This window comes from Sorex fumeus, unplaced genomic scaffold (genome assembly GCF_029834395.1).
Source record: "Sorex fumeus unplaced genomic scaffold, SorFum_2.1 ptg000051l, whole genome shotgun sequence".
Classification (NCBI taxonomy): domain Eukaryota; kingdom Metazoa; phylum Chordata; class Mammalia; order Eulipotyphla; family Soricidae; genus Sorex; species Sorex fumeus.
Window position 1 is genome coordinate 39,753,723 of NW_026606108.1, and position 21,918 is coordinate 39,775,640.

General features: G+C 38.2%; 1 protein-coding gene across 3 annotated transcripts in view; it reads left to right on the top strand.

Moving 5' to 3' along the window:
* The window catches only part of ANKHD1 (ankyrin repeat and KH domain containing 1), a 136,022-nt gene that overhangs the window by 82,706 nt on the left and 31,398 nt on the right, over nucleotides 1-21,918 (top strand). For all 3 annotated transcript variants that reach the window (XM_056124652.1, XM_056124653.1, XM_056124654.1), the window contains 4 exons: nucleotides 4,831-4,958; nucleotides 5,477-5,620; nucleotides 7,184-7,286; nucleotides 17,156-17,911. In XM_056124652.1, coding sequence (XP_055980627.1) covers nucleotides 4,831-4,958; nucleotides 5,477-5,620; nucleotides 7,184-7,286; nucleotides 17,156-17,911 — 1,131 coding nt within the window. The remainder of the gene's footprint in view (nucleotides 1-4,830; nucleotides 4,959-5,476; nucleotides 5,621-7,183; nucleotides 7,287-17,155; nucleotides 17,912-21,918) is intronic.

The following is a 21,918-nucleotide window of genomic DNA, read 5'->3' on the forward strand; positions in this document are numbered from 1 at the left end:
ACTTCTCGACCTAGGTATTATATAACTGTTGCATTCGGAGATGGTCATTCCGTTGAGAGTGAGCGGAACGTCTGGAACAAGACTGTTTCTCATGAATATTGTCCTTGTGAGATTCAGTTGTAATCCGACCTTTCCACACTCACAGTCGAAGTCAGTCAGCATTTGTGCTGCTTGGCTGATGTTTGGTGTTTTTGGAACGATGTCATCAGCATAGCAGAGGTGGTATAGTTGCCGACCGTCTATCTTCACTCCCATTCCTTCCCATTCCAGTTGTCACATGACGTTCTCTAGGGTGGCACTGAAGAGTTTCGGTGAAGTAGTATCACCCTGCCAAACCCCTCTCTTGACATGGATGATCACTTCTTTGTAGAATGGTATGATCCTGGTAGTGAATCCGTAATACAGCTCATGGAGGATCCTGATGTATTGAGTTTGAACGCCCTGATTGGCTAGGACTTTGATGACTGCTTCTGTCTCAGCAGAATCAAAGGCCTTCTTTAAATCAATGAACATTAGACAGAGCAATGTCTTGAACTTCTGAGAAACCTCAAGGAGCTTGGTTATCGTGTGGATATGGTCGATGGTGCTGAATCCTTTTCACAACCCGGCTTGCTCGCGTGGTTGTCCTTCATCTAGTGTTCTGCCAATCCTATTCAGGATGACTCGAGTGAACAGTTTATAGATGAACAAAAGGCAGATTGGGCGATAGTTGCCAATGTCGTGGATGTCCCCTTCTGTATAGTAGTAGAGTCCTGCTGGTTTTCCATTGGGACGGAACCTTGCATTCAGACAGGTAGCGTGTGAAGAGCTGAGCCAGTGTATTAATGAGTACTGACAGTAGGTTCTTCAGGTGTTCAGGTCTGACCTTGTCTGGGCCGGGTGCTCTTTGTTTCTTTACCGATGAGATGGCATGTTGGATTTCGGAAGGGAAAACGTTGGGAATGACATATCCATCCTGCAGGATTTGGTATGTGGGGAGGTGGATGTGGCTATTAAAGAGATCTGAGTAGAAGTCATGAATGTAGCACTGTTCTCCCGTTGTTCATTGATTTGCTCAAGCGGGCCCAGTAATGTCTCCATTGTGAGATTTGTTACTGTGATTGGCATATTGAATACATCATGGGTAGCTTGCCAGGCTTTGCAGTGCGGGCGAAATACTCTCAGTAGCTTGCCGGGCTCTCTGAGAGGGGCAGAGGAATCGAACCCGGCTTGGCCGGGCCAGCGGCTTGCAAGGCAAATGCCCTATCGCTGTGTTATCGCTCAAGTCATGAATAATCTTCTCCATTGCCCTTCTGGAAGATGTGATAGATCCATCAGGACTTCGGAGAGCAGTTATCTTGGTCTTGTAGTTGGTGAAGGACAGGTGGGCGTTACGAATGCTTTTCCCGGCTTCTGCTGCAACTACCAGCACTGCTGCTCTTCTGTCTTTGAGGTCATCCTTGATCGCTTCTCTGCACTGTTTTGCAAGCTCGGACATTCGCTTGCAGTTGCCTGAGGCATGCACCAAGCCACGTTGGCGAATAAGCTCAAGAGTGTTCGAAGAAAGGCGTTTTTTGTGGTTATCTCTCTCTTGGCGTTCCTCGCACAATCATGGAGGTGCTGAACCAGTCAATCGTATTCCTCGTCAATGTTGTCAATGACGGCATCTTCCCCTGTTGCCGCAACAGAGGCAAAGAGTTCCCAGTTAGTGGTCGTTCTGGGAGTTCTCTTTGCATTCTCTTTGCATACTTTGCATTCCTGTATTTATACTTATATCTATATTTTTATTTATATTCCTGTAGAGATTCTGTTAATAGAAAATATAATATTTAAATGATGAATGAAGGGGTAAAGAGTATTTGCTCTTTAGTAAATGTTTAGTAAGTTGAAATATTTAGTAAATTTAGTAGAATGAGATGTTGTGAACCATATGGCGAAATAAGAGGTTGAAACATGAAAATGTTTTATAAAAAATGATAATTAGCTATTTCATTTAGATTGCCCTGTGTATACTGTTAGACATACTCTGGCATCTGATGAAAATTACCAGTGTAGGATCGCAGAATTTAAGGAAGGGCCAGTCAGATACCATTTTAAAATTAATATAAAATTTAATATAAAATTAAAATTTTATATATTCTGATAGACTCGGGCTGGAGCAATAATAGCACAGCAGGTAGGGCGTTTGTCTTGCAAACGGGCAACATGGCCAACTGGAGTTCGATTCCTCCACCCCTCTCAAAGAGCCCAGCAACCTACCCAGAGTGTCGCCCGCACGGCAAAGCCTGGCAAGCTACCCATGACGTATTCGATATGCCAAACACAGTAACTATTGTCACAATGGAGACGTTACTGGGCCCGCTCAAGCAAATCGATGAAGAACAGGTCACTGACAGTGACAGTGATAGACTCTGATCATTTTGTACCATTAAAAATGCAGTGTAATTCAGTCATCTTAATCAGTGACTGAGTAAATAGCAGTACTCCTATGTTTTAAAAAAAATGCAGTGAAAGACTTTATTATTTGAAATAAGCTTATTTTCATTTTAAAAAATTTTTTGTAGGAGCATAATTCATAGTGCTTGGGTCATCTACTGCCAGGGATCAAACCCCAGGGTCTTACACATGCAAAACATTTGGGAATCCCACTAAGCCACATCCCTGGCCCTTTTTTTTCTTACAAGTAGTTAAAACTAGTTTCTTTTCATATCACGTTTACACTACAAGGCAAAGCATCTCTTTACAAAATGTTATATAAAAGCTGCTTCACCACATGAAAGTAATAAAAATATATTCTTTGGAATTCATTCAGGCTCCATTACTAAGGAGGTTATCTAATCATACCCAATAACTGTACTGCTAAGCATATTATCAGGCTTGTTAGGAATAGGAACACGTTAATTATAGCTTTTTTTAAGCTCTAGTAGTAACTGCTAAACAATCCTATTACCTGAATTTTTTTTATTTTTTGGTTTTTGGACCACACCCTATTATGTCTCAGGGCTTATTCCTGGCTATGTTCAGTGGTCCCTCCTAGCAGGACTTGTGGGACAACATGTGGTACCAGCAATCCAATCTTTGCAAGACAGGTGCCTTAACCCCTATCCTGTCTCCAGCCCTGATTTTTTCATTAACCTTTAACATTCTCCTGTTGCCAAAGTGAGAATATTTATTGATGTGCCATTTTTTTTCCAAAAAACACTTTCCTGCAAGTTAGAGTTAAGTTTTGCTAGATATTTCTGAAAATTAAATTAATAATAATGGTTTCCCCCATAAGTTTATTTTGTTTCCACAAATATGTCTGGAATTAAGGAAGATGGAGAAATGAATATTGATGTTTAAAGCCAGCTCTTTATTCTAGGAGTCAAAAAGATTTTTTAAAAAGAGAATAAGGTCACGGATATGGCTTGAAGAGTTGGAGTAGGAACCCCAGGGACATTGCATGGTCCTCCTTGGGAGTAGCCCCTAAACAGTGCCAAGTATGGCACACACACCCAAAAAAAAAAAAAAAACTTAAGAAAAGGGAAACCTAGAAAGGATTTTGCAGTTAGGATTTCTTCATCTTGTCATACTGTATAAAGCCATCGAATAGTTTACTAAATAGCCTTTTAGATAGCATATTTAAATGATAATCTTATGTATTATCTGCACCTACTTCCCTGACTTAAAATGTGTTATAGGAATAATACTGTTTCTCATATTTTGTTCAAAAGAATTTTCAACCAGAGATAGCTCTCAAAGGACTAAGCACATGCTTTGTATGTAGGAGACTAAGATTTAGACCTGGTATGGTAAGTCCCAACCTCAGTGCTCCGTCTATTCCCACAAAAAAAAAAAAAGGCTACAGGGATATATGGAGGAGACCCTGGTTTGAGCTCCTCATTGACCCTAACCTCAGAGTTGAGAGTGCCCCTTGGCATTGTTGGGTGTAAGCCCTCTGAAAAAAAATGGTTTAGGAGAATTAAGATGATTCAGAAGATTAGAGTTCATGTGTTGCCTGTGGGAGCCCTAAGATTGACCACCTGCAAAATATATTAACCCCTGAGCACTGCAGGGAGTAGCCCCTCTTCACTGACAAGTGTAACCCAAAAAAAATAAGACAGTCTCTAGTCGGTGGGGAAATATAGCTCAAGTGAAAAAGTAGATGCCTAATGTATTTGAGGCCCTAAGTTCAATGCCCAACACCATATGGCCTCCTTTATGTTGTTGCTGTGGCCCAGGGTACCCCCTCTGCTGAACCTCAGCACTGCCACTTGTGGCCCTAATTAAAATTAAAGATTTCTTTCCTCTATTTTGAGACCTGACTATATTGCCACTTACCTAGAAGGTAGATCAAAATGCCTTTGAAACTTTGTGATACCTACAACAATATCTATTTAATTCTCATGTTAACCTATATATATTTATTAATCTTAGTCTCCTAGATTTTTCATTTTAAAAGTAATATTGAATGAATGAACTCTAACTACACACAGTTGTGGGGATGATTCTTACAAATACTATATTGAGTGAAAAGCCAGACACAAAAGAGTATGATATCGTTCATATAAAACTCAAAAACTAAAGCCAGTTTGGAAGTCAGGATAGTAGTTTTAGCATTGGATGGGGGTGGGTAGTTATTGAAAAGAGTGCTCAAGGTGTGAGGCTTGTGGTATGTGGATAATATTCTATTTCTTCATCTGGATGCTGGTTACACAGGTGTGTTCACTTTGTGGAATATTTTTAGTTATGTACTTGTTTGTGTGCTTGTTTATTAAAACTATATTTACTTCAAAAATAACTTTACATGATAATGATTCACTGGTTTTATTCAGACTTTTACTAAAACTACTGTTTATTTTCCTTTAAAAGGTGCCAATGTGAATAGGGCTACGGCCAATAATGATCATACAGTTGTGTCACTGGCATGTGCGGGAGGTCATCTGGCAGTTGTTGAGCTGCTCTTGGCTCATGGAGCTGACCCTACTCATCGACTCAAGGTATTCTAGTTCAAAATTAGTAAATAATGCATCCAAAAAGATAGCACAGGAGGTAAGGCTATCTTGCCTTGCACATTGCTGACTCAGGTTCAGTCCCGTTACCACAGAGTCCCCTGAGCACCGCCAGGAGTAAGCCCTGAGCATAGCTTGTGTGTGGCCCCAAAACAAAAATAAGTAAATAGTACACGTTTTATTTAAAATGTCTAATTTTTTTTCTTTTTTGGGTCACACCCAGAGATTCTCAGAGGTTACTCCTGGCTCTGCAGTCAAGGAATTACTTCTGGTGGCCATTGGAGGACCATATGGGATGCCGGGGATTGAACCTGGGTCATCCTTGGGCAAGGCAAATGCCCTACCTGCTATACAGTTGCTCCAACCCCAAATGTTTGATCTTTTAATGCTTAAAATACATTACAGTTTAAATGAGTTTTGATTTCATATGAGTTGCTAAGAAATTCAATGTATGTAGCAATCATTTACAAAAATTTGCAAATAATTATGTCATTTTTTTCCCTCAGGATGGCTCAACTATGCTCATTGAAGCTGCAAAAGGTGGCCATACTAATGTTGTTTCTTACCTATTGGATTATCCAAACAATGTTCTGTCTGTTCCTACCACAGATGTAGCTCAGCTCACCCCACCTTCTCAAGATCAATCTCAGGTAAAGTAAAATGGAGCATATTCATATGTAAGAACATTTTTCTAATTTATTAAAATTTACTTTATACAAAATAGGTTACTTTTTCTTTTCTATGCATACCAGGATAAACATGATTGTAATTCTTTAAGAATGGGGCTGGAAAGATAGTACAGGGTGTAGTTAATTTTCTCTTATTTACTTAAAAAAATTAACAAGGATAAATATTTCATTTGTTTTGAAATTTAGGCCCAATTTAGATCTTTAGGGTCTCTGGTTTCTTTTTGTTTAAGAAGGGCGGGAGGGAAGTGGTGGTTTTGTTTTTTCAGTCCTGGAGATTGTACTTCTGACTTCACACGTATGTGATCTTAACTGAGCTGTATCCCCAGCCTTAGGGTTGATTTTTGTTTGTTTGTTTGTTTGTTTTAATGAAAACATTAAGCTTAATCGTAAACCAAGAAAAAGCTTTTCACTTAATACAACTCCCAAGAACAATAGTACAGCAGGTAGGGCTTTTGCCTTGCATTTAGCCGACTTAGTTCTGATCACCAGCATCCCATAGTGGTCCCTGAGCCCACCAGGAGTGTTCTCTGAGCACAGTCAGTAGGAACCTTGAGCAGCCCTGGATGTGACCCAAAAATAAAACAAAGAACAGTATTAATTATCCTAGTTTTGGCTTCTTTCGTCAGCCAGGAAAGTATCGGCAATTTTTAAACTTATTGGAGAAAACATAATAAACTGAGTGAGTGTTCACAGTTCAGTGAAAGCTTATGTTCTTTTCTACAGTTATCATAAAAATTATTAAAATGCCTCCCAATTCAGAAATCTTTTTTTTTTTTTTAATTTTGATCCTCATAGAATTTGGACAAGGGTAAGTTAACCAGGGTCTGGAGTGTTAGGTGGGTAGGTTGCTTCCCTTATACACAGACAATCCAGGTTCGGTCTCCAGTACTCCTTATGGTCTCCCAAGTCCTCCAGAACCAGGAGTAAGCCTTGAACGTCACCAGGCATGGCCCAAAATACCAAAAAAAAAGGATGGGGGGTAAGTTGACCAGTGAAAATTACATACTTTTACTCCTAGCTATATTGGAATCAATTAGACTTTCCCTCTATCAAGGGAGTTAAATCCATTTATTTAAAATACAGAACAGTGATAGGTTGCCTAAGTTTGCCCAATATGATTTCTCAGAAATTATCCTCTGGTGAAGAATTTTTTCTTTTTTTCTTTCTTTTTTTTTTTTTTTTTTTTTTTTTTTTTAGAAATGAAAGCGTGAGGAGCTGGATCGATAGCACAGTGGGTAGGGTTTTTGCCTTGCACATGGCCGACCCGGGTTCGATTCCCAGCATCTCATATGGTCCCCCAAGCACTGCCAGGAGTAATTCCTGAGTGCAGAGCCAGGAGTAATCCCTGTGCATTGCCGGGTGTGATCCAAAAAGCAAAAAGAATTTTAAAAAAGAAAAAAAAAGAAATGAAAGAGTGAATTGAGTCATATATGAAGAAAATCTAAAACAGGATCTATTTTTCATATATGGGCCTTTGCTTTATTTTTTGGTCTGAGGTTATTTTTTTCTGAGTTAACTTTTTAGGTTCCACGTGTACCAATGCAAACACTCGCCATGGTTGTACCTCCACAGGAACCTGACAGAACTTCCCAGGAGAATTCGCCTGCTCTTTTGGGAGTACAGAAAGGTTAGTTATTGAATTACTTTCTTTAAGATGGATATTTTACCACCTGCTTGTTGAATTCATAAAAAATTCTTTAATGATTTATAATTAATTCTGTGTCATAGCAATTGAGGTAGATAAAGGCAAAGCACTAGGAAAGAATGGCTTATCTTCTTGATAACATACACCTGCTAGGTGTAGTTTTTAATAAAGCACAAATGAAAGTTCTTAAAAATCAGACTGATTTTTTTCTTATTATTATTAAAGTAGGGAAAAGATGTCTATCAGACATTTCACAAATAATAATGCTTTAGGTAGATAGTAGTAGGGTATGTGTTTGCTATCTGGTTAAGGCAACATCAATTCAGTGAGAAGTCTAAAAATTACCTTCGGGTGCCAAGAATCTAGTGCAGTGGTAGAACATTTGCCTTGCATATATGAGGTCCTGGGATCAGTTCCTAATAACTTAAAAAATAAAGGAATTGCCTTTATGGCTGGGGAGATAGTTAAGCATAGAGATGTGAGACTCTGAATCCCTGGCACTGTGTGCCCCCTAATTACCTCCTGGTATGACCCCTGTTTTCAAAAGTAATCATACTTAGTTTTCCACGTAATATAGAAGGTTAACATCTATCAGTGAACTTGAACTAGTAACTACCAAAATAAATATAAATAATATCCAGGTGATTATTAAGCAGTATGTCTATACTAATGGACTTTTGAACTATAATTCTTTTCTACTGTCAGTTTTAGATGTAAGTATTTCCTTGGTAGTATTTGTCATATCTGAATTCTCTGAAGCAAATAGTTAATATGTAAGATGTTAAGAACTACATTAAAAATTTATGAATGTATTTCACCCAATATATTATTAATTCTTAGGTTTTTAATATCACAAGATGTATACGCATGTGTTATGATTTTAAAAAAGTATGGGTGACTACTATGGCAGCAAACTAAAGCTTCTTTAAAGTTATATCAGGAAAAAAAATAAATTAAAAAAATTAGATCAGTGCTGGAGAGAGTACAGTGTGTAACTCACTTGCTTTGCATGTGCAGATCAGGTTTCAATTCCTGACACCACATATAATCCCTGAGCACCACCAGTAGCAATCCTCAGCAGAGAGCCAGCAATAAACCTCAAGCACAGAGTATTTATTGCACTGCCAGTCCCCATCCAGTCCCCCCCCCCCCAACATTATATCAGATTTAGTCATTAAAGCAATGTTTCTTAACTGGATGCCATATAGCTCCCTTTTTGCCCCCAGGATCTTCCAAGGGGATCACTTGATGAAAGTTGAAAATTTCATTAATAGGGGTCAGAGAGATAGATAATACAGAGTCTCTTGCCTTGCACATGGCTGACCCAGGTTTGATCCCAAGCGTTCAGTATGATCTTCTGAGCTCTCCCGGGTGTGCTTGCCTTGCTCCTCTTCCAAAAACGGTGGAGGGAGTTGGAGGAGTCACATCAGTGGACCAAAGCAGTAGGCTAGGTGACCAAAGCAGAGCCTTTGCCAAGAGAGTCTTCATTTCTGAACTATTAATTTCAGAAATGAAAAGTCTGAAGTAATTCTGATGGAAGCTTTTTTTTAAAAAAAAAAATACTGGGAGGCTAGAGCGATGGCACTGCGGGTAGGGCATTTGCCTTGCACGCAGCCAACGTGGCCGACCCGGGTTCGATTCCCAGCATCCCATATGGTCCCCCGAGCACCGCCAGGAGTAATTCCTGAGTGCATGAGCCAGGAGTAACCCCTGAGCATCTCCGGGTGTGACCCCATAAGCAAAAAAAAAATACTGGGACTGGAGCCATAGCACAGCAGGTAAGGCTTTTGCCTTACAGGCAGCTGACGCAGGTTCGATTCCCAGCATCCCATATGGTCCCCTGAGCAGCGCCAGGAGTAACTCCTGAGTGCAGAGCCAGGTATGACCCAACCCAAAAGGCAAAAAAAAAAAAAAGCCAAAAACTTAAATTTAGTTTTCTGCGGATACCTAACTATTCAGACTTTTCAAAATATTTACATTTCTGCTAATCTTAACAAATGAAAAGCAGATTAAGCAAGTACTTGTTAATTAAGCTGAACATCATCACCTATTGCAGCCTCTAATCAGTAAATATACTTTTGTTTTAGTTGCTTTTTGTTTGACTAACTCTATAGAAGTCTGTAGTAACATTGTCCAGAAAGTTTGGTACTAAACAAATTACATTAAAAATTATTATTAACACAGCCTCAAAATAGAAAGGATATCAAGTATGTGCAGAAGTAAAGTTTATCTTTAATTTGCAAATAAACTGAAATGTTGGCAATGATTTTTTTTTTCAGTTGATACTCAAATGAGTTATCATGTTTTTGCTTACCTTATACTGAGTATCTACTTGTTTCCTTCAGTTTGATGTTTTATTACATACTGGATAGCATAAAAGTGAACTAACCTTTTAGGTAGTCATTTTTATTATTGGGAAAAGAAAAATTAACATACCTACGTACTTGGGTACTTCCTGTGGCCAAATGTCTAGTAGCAGTGCCAATCTAATATATTTATTCTGGACCAAACTGATAGTGCATTGTGTTCACATGTAATGATAGTAAAATCAAGAAAATCACTGGACATTGTATCACTGTAAATTACGAAGTTCAGTTGATGATGTAAGTTATATCATCAAGATAGAAAAACCTTATTATTAATCATTAAAGTATGGTACTTTTCTCCTTAAAATGACTTTTTTTCTTTAAAATGTCTGATTTCAACGATAAAGTGACTGATCCTTTTGTTTCTTCTAAGACAGTGTGTTACATGTGTGATTAGGGATGGAGGAAAGATTTTATTCTCTGGGGTTCTTAACGATCATCTTTCCACATTCTTATAGCATGTTATTCCTCTCTTTTAAATATTTTTATTATTTATATCTGCATTTAAAAATTCACATTTTTAAAACTACCCAGTTATTTTTAACTTATTCGACTCTTTTCTGTTATGACCCATATACACCATTTGTCTTGACTCCATCTTGACCCATCTCCTTATGTAACAAGTCATTTATCCATTGTTAATTTTCAAAGATTTAGGATTTTAGATGCCATCTGGCAGGCCTCAGAAGCATCTTTATAAACAAAAACAAAATGAAACTAAATGAAAATTATATGCTTAGTTTTAATATATTAGTTTTATTAACTAGACTCATGGATATTCAGATTGGAAGGGACGCATATATAATATCAGCCTTTTCCAAATCAGTTTTGTGAATAACCCTAGTGACTAAAGCCATATGTTGAATCTAACTTATTATAGATTCTTTGAAAGAAAAAAAAAAGAGAGAGACTCTTGGTTATCCTTTGCCAGTTGTACAATTTAAGTCTAGTCTATAGCAAAGCATTACAGTGAAGTCAAGATATCCAAACAGGATAAATCTTTTTTATGTGATTCTCTCCAAATCCCTATAATACTTTGGTCTCTCTTGCTTGTCATTTTCCCTATCCTGTCCTCCCATGGAATCTCTGCGGAAGGTTAAATGATGTTGACTCACTGGTGTTTTGTCATCAGGGTTCCATTTGTATGTATTCCCTTCATCCTTCTGTCCCTGTAGGCAGCCTTTCTAATCTGTTTGATGGGCAAAGTTTGTTCTCTAGTTCCTAAAAATGGTACTGCTTTGAGTGTTTTCAGTTTATATAGTATAAACTGAAATTATAGTATTGGTCTGTAACTCGTAGTTTTTCACCTAAATTTTAAGCAGCAATAACATATTTTAGATTTATTATCCATGTGTCTACCTCTAGATTGTTTCTGCCTGTAGCAGACTACTTTAGCCTTTAAAATTTTTTAAAAATTTTTCATTTGTTGCGGGGCTGGGATGGGGCCATACTTGGTGATGCTCAGGGCTCACTCCTTCCTGACTGAGGGATCATTCCTAGCAGTGCTTTGTGGATCAAATATGGTACAGGGGATTTGCACTGGAGTTGGTTTCATACAAGGCAAACCCCCTACCTTGTCACATTCTCCAGCACCAAGTGCTTTACTCTTTATATCTTCCATTTTTTTACCTGTCATTTCTCTCACTGAGAACTTATTATCTAATTCTTACTCTGGAGAACCTGGCAGGCTACCAAAAGTATCCTGCCCACATGGCAGAGTTTGGCAAACTCCCCAGGGCATATTCAATATGCCAAAAACCAGTAACAGTGATGGGTCTCATTCTTCTGACCCTGAAAGAGCCTCAAATGTAGCACTTTTTAAAATCTCAGGGATAGGACAAAGGAGAGTCTCGTTACTGGGGCCTGTTCAAGGCAATCTATGAACAACAGGATGACAGTGATACAGTGATTCTCTCACTGATGCAGTCCAGATTTTCTCTCATTGTTCACTACCTACCACAAACAATGCTGTGATTAAAATCCTGGTATAGATCTGTAGCACTGTAGCACTGTCTCCCGTTGTTGATCGATTTGCTCGAGTGGGCTCAGTAACGTCTCCATTTTGAGACTTGTTGTTACTGTATTTCGCATATTGAATACGTCACGGATAGCATAGATCTAGTGAGAATTTCTCTGGGATTAACTCAGGAACCTAATTTCACTACATCACTGCTACAAATTCACAATCTGAAATGATTATAGTAGTTTAGATTCCCATCAGCAATGTATGCATAAGAGTCCTATCAGCAATGTATGCATAAAGGTTCTGATTATAATTCTCACCATATACCCCCTTTTACATGCTTGGCAATTTTACCTGCTTATTTTTTAATTTTTATGTGATTATTTTACCCTTTAGACTGTAAGCTCCTCAAGAGCAGGACTTAATGTTTTTCATCTTTTTATGATTTCCTGTGGTTTTCTTATATTAGATGCTCAGATATTTGTTGAATGAAATAATAAATGGATACCATGCAACAAGAATACAGAATATTTTAAAGGCAAAGAATTGTGAATTTTTAAAAAGAGACACTGTGATTAAATAAAATGTTTAAAATTAATCATTTAAAAGTGGTATTATAAGAGAGCTGGGTGCATGGCTTAGTGTTAGAACATATACTTTGCATGTGTGAGGACATGGGTTCAATCTCAGGCACCACAAAAAAATAAGTATATAGTATTCTAGATACCGATATTGCAGCGTCGTATTCTACAATGATAGGGGCAAAAGTAAAAAAAAAAAATTAAAAAGTAATTATTTACAAGCAGTTTTATATCCTAGAGTTGTTCTAGTAATGGGCAATGTGAAAAGTCCTCATTTATGTTAAATCACTAAAATTATATTTACAGTGAATGATTGAAAAGTTTTATACAGATAGTCTGAGGTCACTTTGCATTGTGCAACCAAGTATACATTAAGTTACATATGTATAAATTATACTAAATCGAATTTAATATCAAACTTATAGTCAAAGACAGAAGGTTGAATTATTCTCTCAGTAAATAATCAAATGCTTGCTGTATGGATACCTTATTTAACATTTTTATAGTATTAAAAGCATATAACATATAGCATGTTTTGTTTTTCTTTTCTCTCTATTCCATTATTTGTTTTTATTGTGTAAGTGTTTTGTTGTTGTTGTTTGTTTGTTTGTTTTTGTTTTTGTTTTTTTTGCTTTTTGGGTCACACCCGACTATGCACAGGGGTTACTCCTGGCTCTGCACTCAGTAATTACTCCTGGTGGTGCTCAGGGGACCATATGGGATGCTGGGAATCGAACCCGGGTCGGCCTCGTGCAAGACAAACGCCCTACCCACTGTGCTATCACTCCAGCCCCAGAATCTCAGAGTTTAATTCCTGACACTGCAAGGTCTCATGAGCATAGATGAGAGTGACTCCTGAACACTGAGTTAGAGGAGTAAGCCCCTGAACACCATCAGGTGTGGCCCGTAAAATAAAAGTAATTTCTCCTTAAAAAAAAAAACTGTCTAGGTCCCATGAGCCAAAGAAATAATAGAGGTTAAGCTACTTTCCTTTTTTTAATTTTTTATTTATTTCTTTATTTATTGAATTACTGTGGGAAAAGTTACAAAGCTTTCAGGTTTAAGTCTCAGTCATGCAAATATCAAACACATTTCCCTTTACCAATACTTATTTTTCACCACGAAGAACCCCAATAACTTCCCCCCCCCCACTCCCCCCCCCCTCCCCCGCCAAAAGCTACTTTCTTAACTCACCACTAATCTTGGTTTAATCCCTGGGACTAAATATATATGGTCTCCTGAGCACGAACACCAGTAATCTCTGAGCAGAACTAGGAGTAAGACCTGAGCACCGACTGTGCCTCCACCTATACCCTACTTGCCCCCTGGCCCCACGGAAGGGGAAAAAAAATTTAGGACCCACACTCAGAGTACCAGCACTTTGCAACCACTGCAGTCACCGTATATACTCAGAGAGCCTTTCTATTGCTATTCCAGAGATCAGCTCAGTTCCTGCACATTCATAGGCTTGTGCACTCCCTTTTGAGCTGTATTCCTGGCCCCCCCTTTTTTTTTCTTGCTTGTATTTGAGAGACTTGCACCTTGTCCTGCTGGGGGTAAGCTGCTCCCATCTTGGTGGTCCATTGTCACTTACGTAGGGCAATTTTTTTAATTCTCATGTTGCGTTACATAGTTTGATGGCAATCTGGAAGAGTAGAAAATTACTCTTTATAGTTTGTGTTTTAAAAAATGCTTTGTTTTAGGGCCAGAGTGATAGTACAGTGGGTCAGCTGTTTACCTTTCTTACAGCTGACCTGGGTTTAGTCCTGATATTCCCTATGGTCCCCTGCCAGGAGTAATTCCTGAGTGCAGAGCCAGGAGTTATCCCTAAGCATTGCCCGGTGTTGCCCAAAAAACTACCCCCCCCCCCGGCCCTGTTTTTTCAGGCTCAGAGCGATAGTACATTGGGAAGAGAACTTGCCTTGCACATGGCAGACCCGTGTTCAATCCCCAGCATCTAATATGGTTCCCTGATAACTGCCTCACTGCCAGGAACAATTTCTGAGCACAGAGCTAAAAGTAAACCTTGAGCATCACCAGATGTGATCCAAAATCCCCCAAAAATAAATTAAAAGAACTTTGTTTTTAATTTATATAACAATATTAAGCTCATTTTAGGTGTACAGTGCAGAGTTGTGTGGTCACTGCCATCATCTAGTTTTAATGATTTTTATCACTCAAAAAGATCTTTCACTTTGGTACATCTACACAATGGAGTACTATGTAGCTCTTAGAAAAGATGAAGTCATGAAATTTACATACAAGTGGTACAATATGGAAAGTATCATGCTAAGCGAAATGAGTCAGAGAGGGATAGACATAGAAAGATTGCATTCATCTGGGGGATATAAAGTAACAAAATATGAAATTAATACCCAAGAATAGCTGAGATCAACACCAGGAGGATTACTCCATAACTTAGAGGCCAGCCGGGTATTCTAGGGGAAAGGGCAGTTCAGATAGAGAAGGGAGCACCAAATAAAGGGTGTTTGGAGGATCCTCCCAGGAGGGGAGATGCATGTTGAAAGTAGACTATGGACTGAACATGTTTGCCACTCAATGCCTCTCTTGCAGACCACAACACCCAAAAGAAGAGAGAGAGAGAGAACAAAAGGGAATGCCCTGCCACAGAGGCAGGGTGGGAGGGGAGTGTGGGGGGGATATTATCCATGGTGGTGGAAAATGGGCACTGGTGGAGGGATGGGTATTTGATCATTGTATGACCGAAACCCAAGCACAAAGATTTGTAAATCTACAACTGTACCTCATGGTGCTTCACTAATTTAAAAAAAAAAAAGAAAAAAGATCTTTCATGCCTGGTTGTGATCCATTCTCATTCTCACAACTGTGCCCCAGTTATCACTGCTCTCTGTAGATTTGCCTTTTCTCCATAGATTTGAATTAATTATAAATTTTATGGCTTTTTGTTACTGTTTATTCTCTCCATTTTGTGTCTAGTTGTTAGGATTTTTAACATTGAAGTTGTTTAATCATGAGGAATAATAAATATGATTCAAAATCTTAATATAAACATTTATTCAATAATACATTGTTAGTATCAGAAATTCTATGTAGAGAGTCTGTTTTTTCCTCAGTTGCATTCATTGTTTCTCTTATAGACTTTCACACAGTTTATTTAAAACTCAAAATAATTGTCTTTTATAAGTTTAATATAGAATATCTGTGTGCAGAAATGTTAAATTCTTAATGGAAATTTGTTTTGGTTGGTTTTGTGCCACATCTAGTGTTGCTCAAGCCTTACTCCTGGCTCTGAGCTCAGGGATCACCCTTGTCAGACTTGGGGGACCATATAGAGTACCAGGGATAGGGTACCATACATGGGTCAGCCACATGCAAGGCATATGCTCTACCTACTGTACTATCTCTCCAGCCCCTCTTAATGGAAATTTTTATTGAAATGTTTTGAACTGGGGCCAGAAAGACAGTACAGAGGTTAAGGTTGATTGCACTGCATATGTTCAATACACTTTCAATTAATTCCCCAGCACTCCATAAGGTCCCTTGAATACCAAGAGTTGACTCCTGTGCACAGAACCAGGAATAAGCCACAAGGACAGTTGGGTCTGCCCCACCTCCAGAAAAGAGTTTTGTGCTATGATTTCCCATTTAAAAAAAAATTTTTTTTCTGAGTACCCTTTTTTTTTTTAATTGAATCATTAAGATACACAGTTGCAAAGTTGTTTATGATTGGGTTTCAGTCATCCAATATTTCAGCGCACATCCCTTTACCCCATGTACCTTTCTCTCCCATTTTAATATAATAAAAGAATCATTTGGCAACTTGGAAAACCTTTTTCCCCTACTTTGATCTACAAGTTGTACACAGTTAATATGGTAACAAAATAGAATTGTTAGGCTATTAAACCAACATGAAAGATATCTTCAACACTTAAGAAACTTGTAGGGGCTAGAACAACAGTGCAGCAGGTAGGGCATTTTTGCCTTGCACACAGTTGAGTCTGATTCAACCCTCAGCACCCCATATGGTCCCTCGAGCACCACTAAGATTAATTCTTGAGCTCAGAGCCAGGATTAACAATCAACCCTTGAGTTTAGTTTACCCAAAAACAAAAACTTATTTTTAATTGACTCACTGTGAGATACACAATTACAAAGTTCTTTATTATTTGAGTTTCAGTCCTACAGTGTTCCAACACCATCCCTTCACTAGTGTCTATTTCCTGCCATCCAGAGTCCCCAGTTTCCTCCTGGCTCTATGGAAGACGCTCTCTCGCTTTCTTGCTCTCGCTCTGTGTGTGTGTGTGTGTGTGTGTGTGTCTCTGCCTCTCTCTACCCCCCCCCCCCTTTTTTCCTTTTAGGCCCTGTGGTTTGTAATATTTCAACACTATTTAAATGCTGTCTTGTGGTATAATAGTACTGTAGGTAGGATGCTTGCCTTGCACACAACACCCTGGGTTCAATCCCGTCACCTATAAGTTCCCTGAGCCCTGGCAAGGGTGAATGCAGAGCCAGAAGTAAGCCCTGAGCACTACCAGGTGTGGGCAACCCCCCGAAATAGTACTGCTTTATATTTGATATTCTTTAAAAGTAATAAACATAATTTTGAGATCCTTTCCTCTGTGCTTCCTTTTTTTCCTGCCCCATCTTCATTTTCAAAATTCTCCCGTACTAAAGATTAGGTTAATTTATTTAAAATTTTATATATTTAAAATTAGCAAAAACACTGCGTGTACTCTGTGAAGTAGAAGAGTTTAGACTTTAATTTTCCTACTACTGATGTTAATATTTGAACATTAGTTGTAAGAATTTGGGAGGGAGGTCCATATGTGTATGGGAGAGGGTTCTGGGTTGTTTTTTTGGTGGGTGGGGGGGTTGGTTTTTTTTTGGGTTTTTTTTTTTTTTTTTTTTTTTTTTTTTTTTTTAGCATGGCACTTTTTCAAACATGTTTCATGTGCTTAGGTACATCCAAGCAGAAGTCCAGTTCCCTGCAGGTAGCAGATCAGGACGTACTGCCACCTTTTCACCCATACCAGCCTTTGGAGTGCATAGTAGAGGAGACTGAAGGCAAGCTGAATGAACTGGGACAAAGAATTAGTGCTATTGAAAAAGCACAGCTTAAGTCATTGGAGTTAATTCAAGGTGAACCTCTGAACAAAGATAAGATAGAAGAACTTAAAAAGAACAGAGAAGAACAAGTCCAGAAGAAGAAGAAAATACTGAAAGAACTGCAGAAAGTGGAAAGGCAATTGCAAATGAAAACACAGCAGCAATTTACCAAAGAATACTTGGAAACCAAAGGTCAGAAAGACTCAGTATCTCTACACCAGCAGTGCTCTCATAGAGGAGTCTTCCCAGAAGGGGAAGGAGATGGTAGTCTCCCAGAGGATCACTTTTCAGAGTTACCTCAGGTTGACACAGTCTTATTTAAAGATAATGATGTTGATGATGAACAGCGGTCTCCACCATCGGGAGAACAAATTAATTTTGTCCCAGTCCAGCCTTTATCATCCCAGTGTAACTTTTCCAGTGACTTAGGTTCTAATGGAACAAATTCTCTTGAACTTCAGAAAGTATCAGGTAATCATCAGGTTATAGGACAGCCTCAGATCGCTATTACTGGACATGATCAGGGGCTGTTAGTTCAAGAACCAGATGGACTAATGGTTGCAACTCCAGCCCAGACGCTTACCGACACCCTTGATGACCTGATAGCAGGTGGGTTAAGAAATGTATCTGTACTTTTCTTTAATCTGTGTGCTCAGCTTCTTTACATAAGCCTCCCAAAACACCAACTTTGTACTTTTCCATTTTAGAACTATCTTTGTAAAATTAATCATTTCTTGGTGTGTTTTGGAAGTGAATTCAACTAAACTCAACAGGACTAACAGAAAAATGTGTTGTTCTCCCACCTCCCCTTCCCACCCCACAACCTGCCCCTTTTTCTGTTAAGCATTTCAAAGGCAAAGAAGTAAAGTTGTCTTAATCCCTTTGTTTAGACTTTTGGTATTAAAACTATTGTTTGTGTGTCTTTGGTAGGTCAAATTTCTTAGGTCTTAGATATTCACATAAAATGGCACATTAAATTTTCCTGCTAGTGATTTTTAAGTTTGGAAATCATACTTCTAAATCACATTGCTTTTTCTTTATTTAAATATTCCTAACTAAAAGGGTTATTCAGGAAAAAATTATAAGCATTTCTTGTTAAAATATTTGTGGTTATATTTAAAGAATTTTGAAATTGTCATCTTGCTGACTTTATTTTTTTTTATAATTGTCTTGATGATAGCACACAGAAAGACAGACATACAAACATCCCACGCCTGTAAGCAAAGAAACAGAAAAAGCAAAGGACTGATAACCTTAAAGTATATGTTTCTGTTTATTGTTGTGTGGAAAATTACAAGTAGATTTGAAATGAGGTGCACAAGTTTACTTTCCCTTTCATTGTCCTTGCAGCAGTGGGAAAAGAGTGCAATTAATCATTTACCTTCCTAAAGATGGCTGGTGAATGTATCACCTCCATGAGAGCCCAGTTCAGAAATGCAGCCAGAATGGCTGTTGACAGTGGATGAAGACCAAGAACTAAGATGTAGCTGGAGTGATATTCAAAGGCAGGCCAGTCCTCTGTCTCTTGATTGCAACATTTTTTTTTCCTTACTGTTGTCTGTTTCCTCTTGTCATATTCTCCTCTCCTCCCATCCCAATTATGCTCTCACAGTTCCTTTCTTCTTTTGTGAGCCTCTAGTCTTCCTAATCTTTACTGCATCTTTTAAAATGTGGAATAAGATAACTTAAATTGGGGGTTTTATTGGACATGTGTATAACTTCCAGTGATTAATTATACTGCCTGTGAAACTCCTCTAATATGTAATATATACTATCTGCAGAGGAGAACTGTCTTAGTTTTTCTAAAGAAAATAAAAATGCTGGGAAATGTTTTAAGGAGTTATATATTTTTTTTTAATATTTAGCCAACAGCCACTTAACTAAGATTAACTTTGTGTCTCTAGCAGTGAACGCTGACATAAATATGAATTTACTCACAGTTAAATTTGTAGTTATAATTTCTCATTTTGGTAAAAGCAGATTTTGCAGTGGATATAAATTAATGGATAATGGGATCAGAGAAAGAGTTCATTAGGGAAGGTGCTTTCCTTACACATAGTAGAGACCCAGGTTCTATTCCCACTTAGATTTCCCTAAGCCCCATCAGAAGTGATCCCTAAGTACACATAGGTGTGGACCAAAAACAGAAATAGATCTTGGATATTGATAAAATTGGTGACCTATAAATAACATTTTTAAGACTTCAGATTTATAACTAGCATTATAATCACAGTTATAAAATGTACATTACTGATCACTGCTAGCTTTAAGTTAGTACCCTAAAATAAGTATGTGTTTATATATTTTTTCAAATAAAAATATGTATATATATATTTTTAAGTTCCTCCAAAGAGATAGCTCAGCAGACTAGCTCATACCTTATATGCTGTTTGTCTGGGTTCAATCCCTGGTACCACATAACCTATATACCAACAAGAAGCTACCCCTAGCACAGAGCCAGGAGTAACCTTGAGTACTGCCAAGTGTGACCTAAAAATAAGCATACATACTTGAGTCAATATAATAATAATAACTTCATAGCAAATTTTTTAATGAAAGTTATATGTGCTAAAAGTATATGGCAATAATTAGGCTTGCTTTGCTCAAAATAATGATGTGACTAAGTTTTAAAACTTACTTTATTGAGTCCCAAGTTTCTCCAAATTTCCTAATTGCAGGTTAAAAAATAATAGACAAGGATGAATTAGATCACTATCTAATTTTATAATTTACATCATATATTAATATTGCAATAGACCAGAGGTATAATTAGCTTTGCCTTAACTAAATTTAGTTCTTTTCCCTTCATGTTTAACAAGTGATGAGATCTGTTACTGATACATATTACAACTTTGCTTAAGAGGCTGTTCATATATAATGAATTTTGCTCTTTAATTTTAGGATTTTTTTTTTGTTAGTTGCCACTTGATATATTCGTCATGATGTGTTGGTTATACATATATAATTTATGGACGTCATGACTTGTTTTAATGTCTTATATTTGATATTGTCTCAGACACATGTATGTAAGCTAAGTTGGGAGCGTGCTTTTTAGGCCTTTTTCTTTTAAAAGTAAATGTACATAAAAAGTTACCATCATAATAATATGTGATTCTCAGTTCAAATGTCTTAAACTAAGATGTGGAGCGCTAAAACAATTTTTAAAAAAAAATTAAAACAGCATTGAGCGTTTCTGAAAACATGGCATATTTATAATATATTCGGATTGATTAAGTCAAGAATATCAATTTATTTCCATCTATTAAGCACTTATGAAACACCATGCCTAGTACTAAATGCTTTGTATGCATTTATCTCATGGGGTATTTATAATAATTTTTTTTAAATAAGTCTTTTTCAGGGCTGGAGAGATAGCACAGCGGGCAGGGCATTTGCTTTGCATGCAGCTGACCCGGCTTCGATTCCCAACATCCCTTATGGTCCCCTGAGCACCGCCAGGAGTAACTCCTGAGTAGAGCCAAGAGTAACCCCTGTGCATCTCCAGGTGTGACCCAAAAAGGAAAAAAAAAAAAGTCTTTTTCCCATCAGTTTTTCTGTTGAACATTTGAAGCTTTTTGGAAATTCAGTTGCTAATAAATGCAAGATTAAAACTCAGTTCTTCCACTTTAACAGCTTGCTTACACTTACTCAAATCGAAGTTCTGAATTTAAGATATTATTTTCTTAGTCTTCCAATTTCTATTAAATAAGTGTCCCTTGCTGTTTTTATATTAAGATTTGATGTGTATATAAGTTTCAGTATTGTCTTGTTGCTTTTAGCACATTGTTATAGTAAATAGCACACTCGTAGGCTCTCTTCAGAGTATTTCCCAGTGACTGGGACATGTGAAGCCCAGGGTTCAGTATTCAGTATGTGTGGAGCACATGCTTCAAATTTATCAGGTCCTGGCTTCAAAATAAAGACAGATGCATCACTGTGTGCAGCCATGGAGTTCACCAACACAGCTGGGTGTAATTACCCTGGCTCATCCCTAGCACTATAGTACCCACATAGCACTGTCTTCTCCGGGCCTCTGGGCTGATTGATCAAGATTCCCTGGAAGGAACTTCACACCAGGACCTCCTGAGCATTGCTTGGGAGCCTCTCTCCCTTAAAAAGGTTAGGGACCAGAGAGCTCAGTGAACTGACAAGTTGCTTTACATGTGGGGTATGTGGGTTCACCTCGTGATCCCTGCACACACACAGCCTCCTTCCCCCATCCCTCCCAGCACCACCAGGAGTAGCTCCTGATCACCATTGGGTGTGACCCAAAAAACAAATCCAAAAAGAGTTTCAGAATGAAAAGATTGGACTGGGACCAGAGTAATAGTATGGCAGTAAGATGCTTGCCTTCCATAAGGCTGACCTGGGTTAAGTCTTCAGCATCACATACAGTCCCCTGAACATCACCAGGAGTAAGCCCTGAGCACAGCCAGATGTGACTTCAAGCTCACAAAAGAGAGGCAGGGAAGATAGCTCTAACTGCTGTAGTACATTCCCAAAGTTCCATCTCTGGTACCACATGCCCCCTCCCAACTGGTACAGGGTGTGACCATGAGTCCCTGAGCAATGCTTGAGAGACTCTTCTCCCTCTAAAGGAGATTAAGAATTAGGAA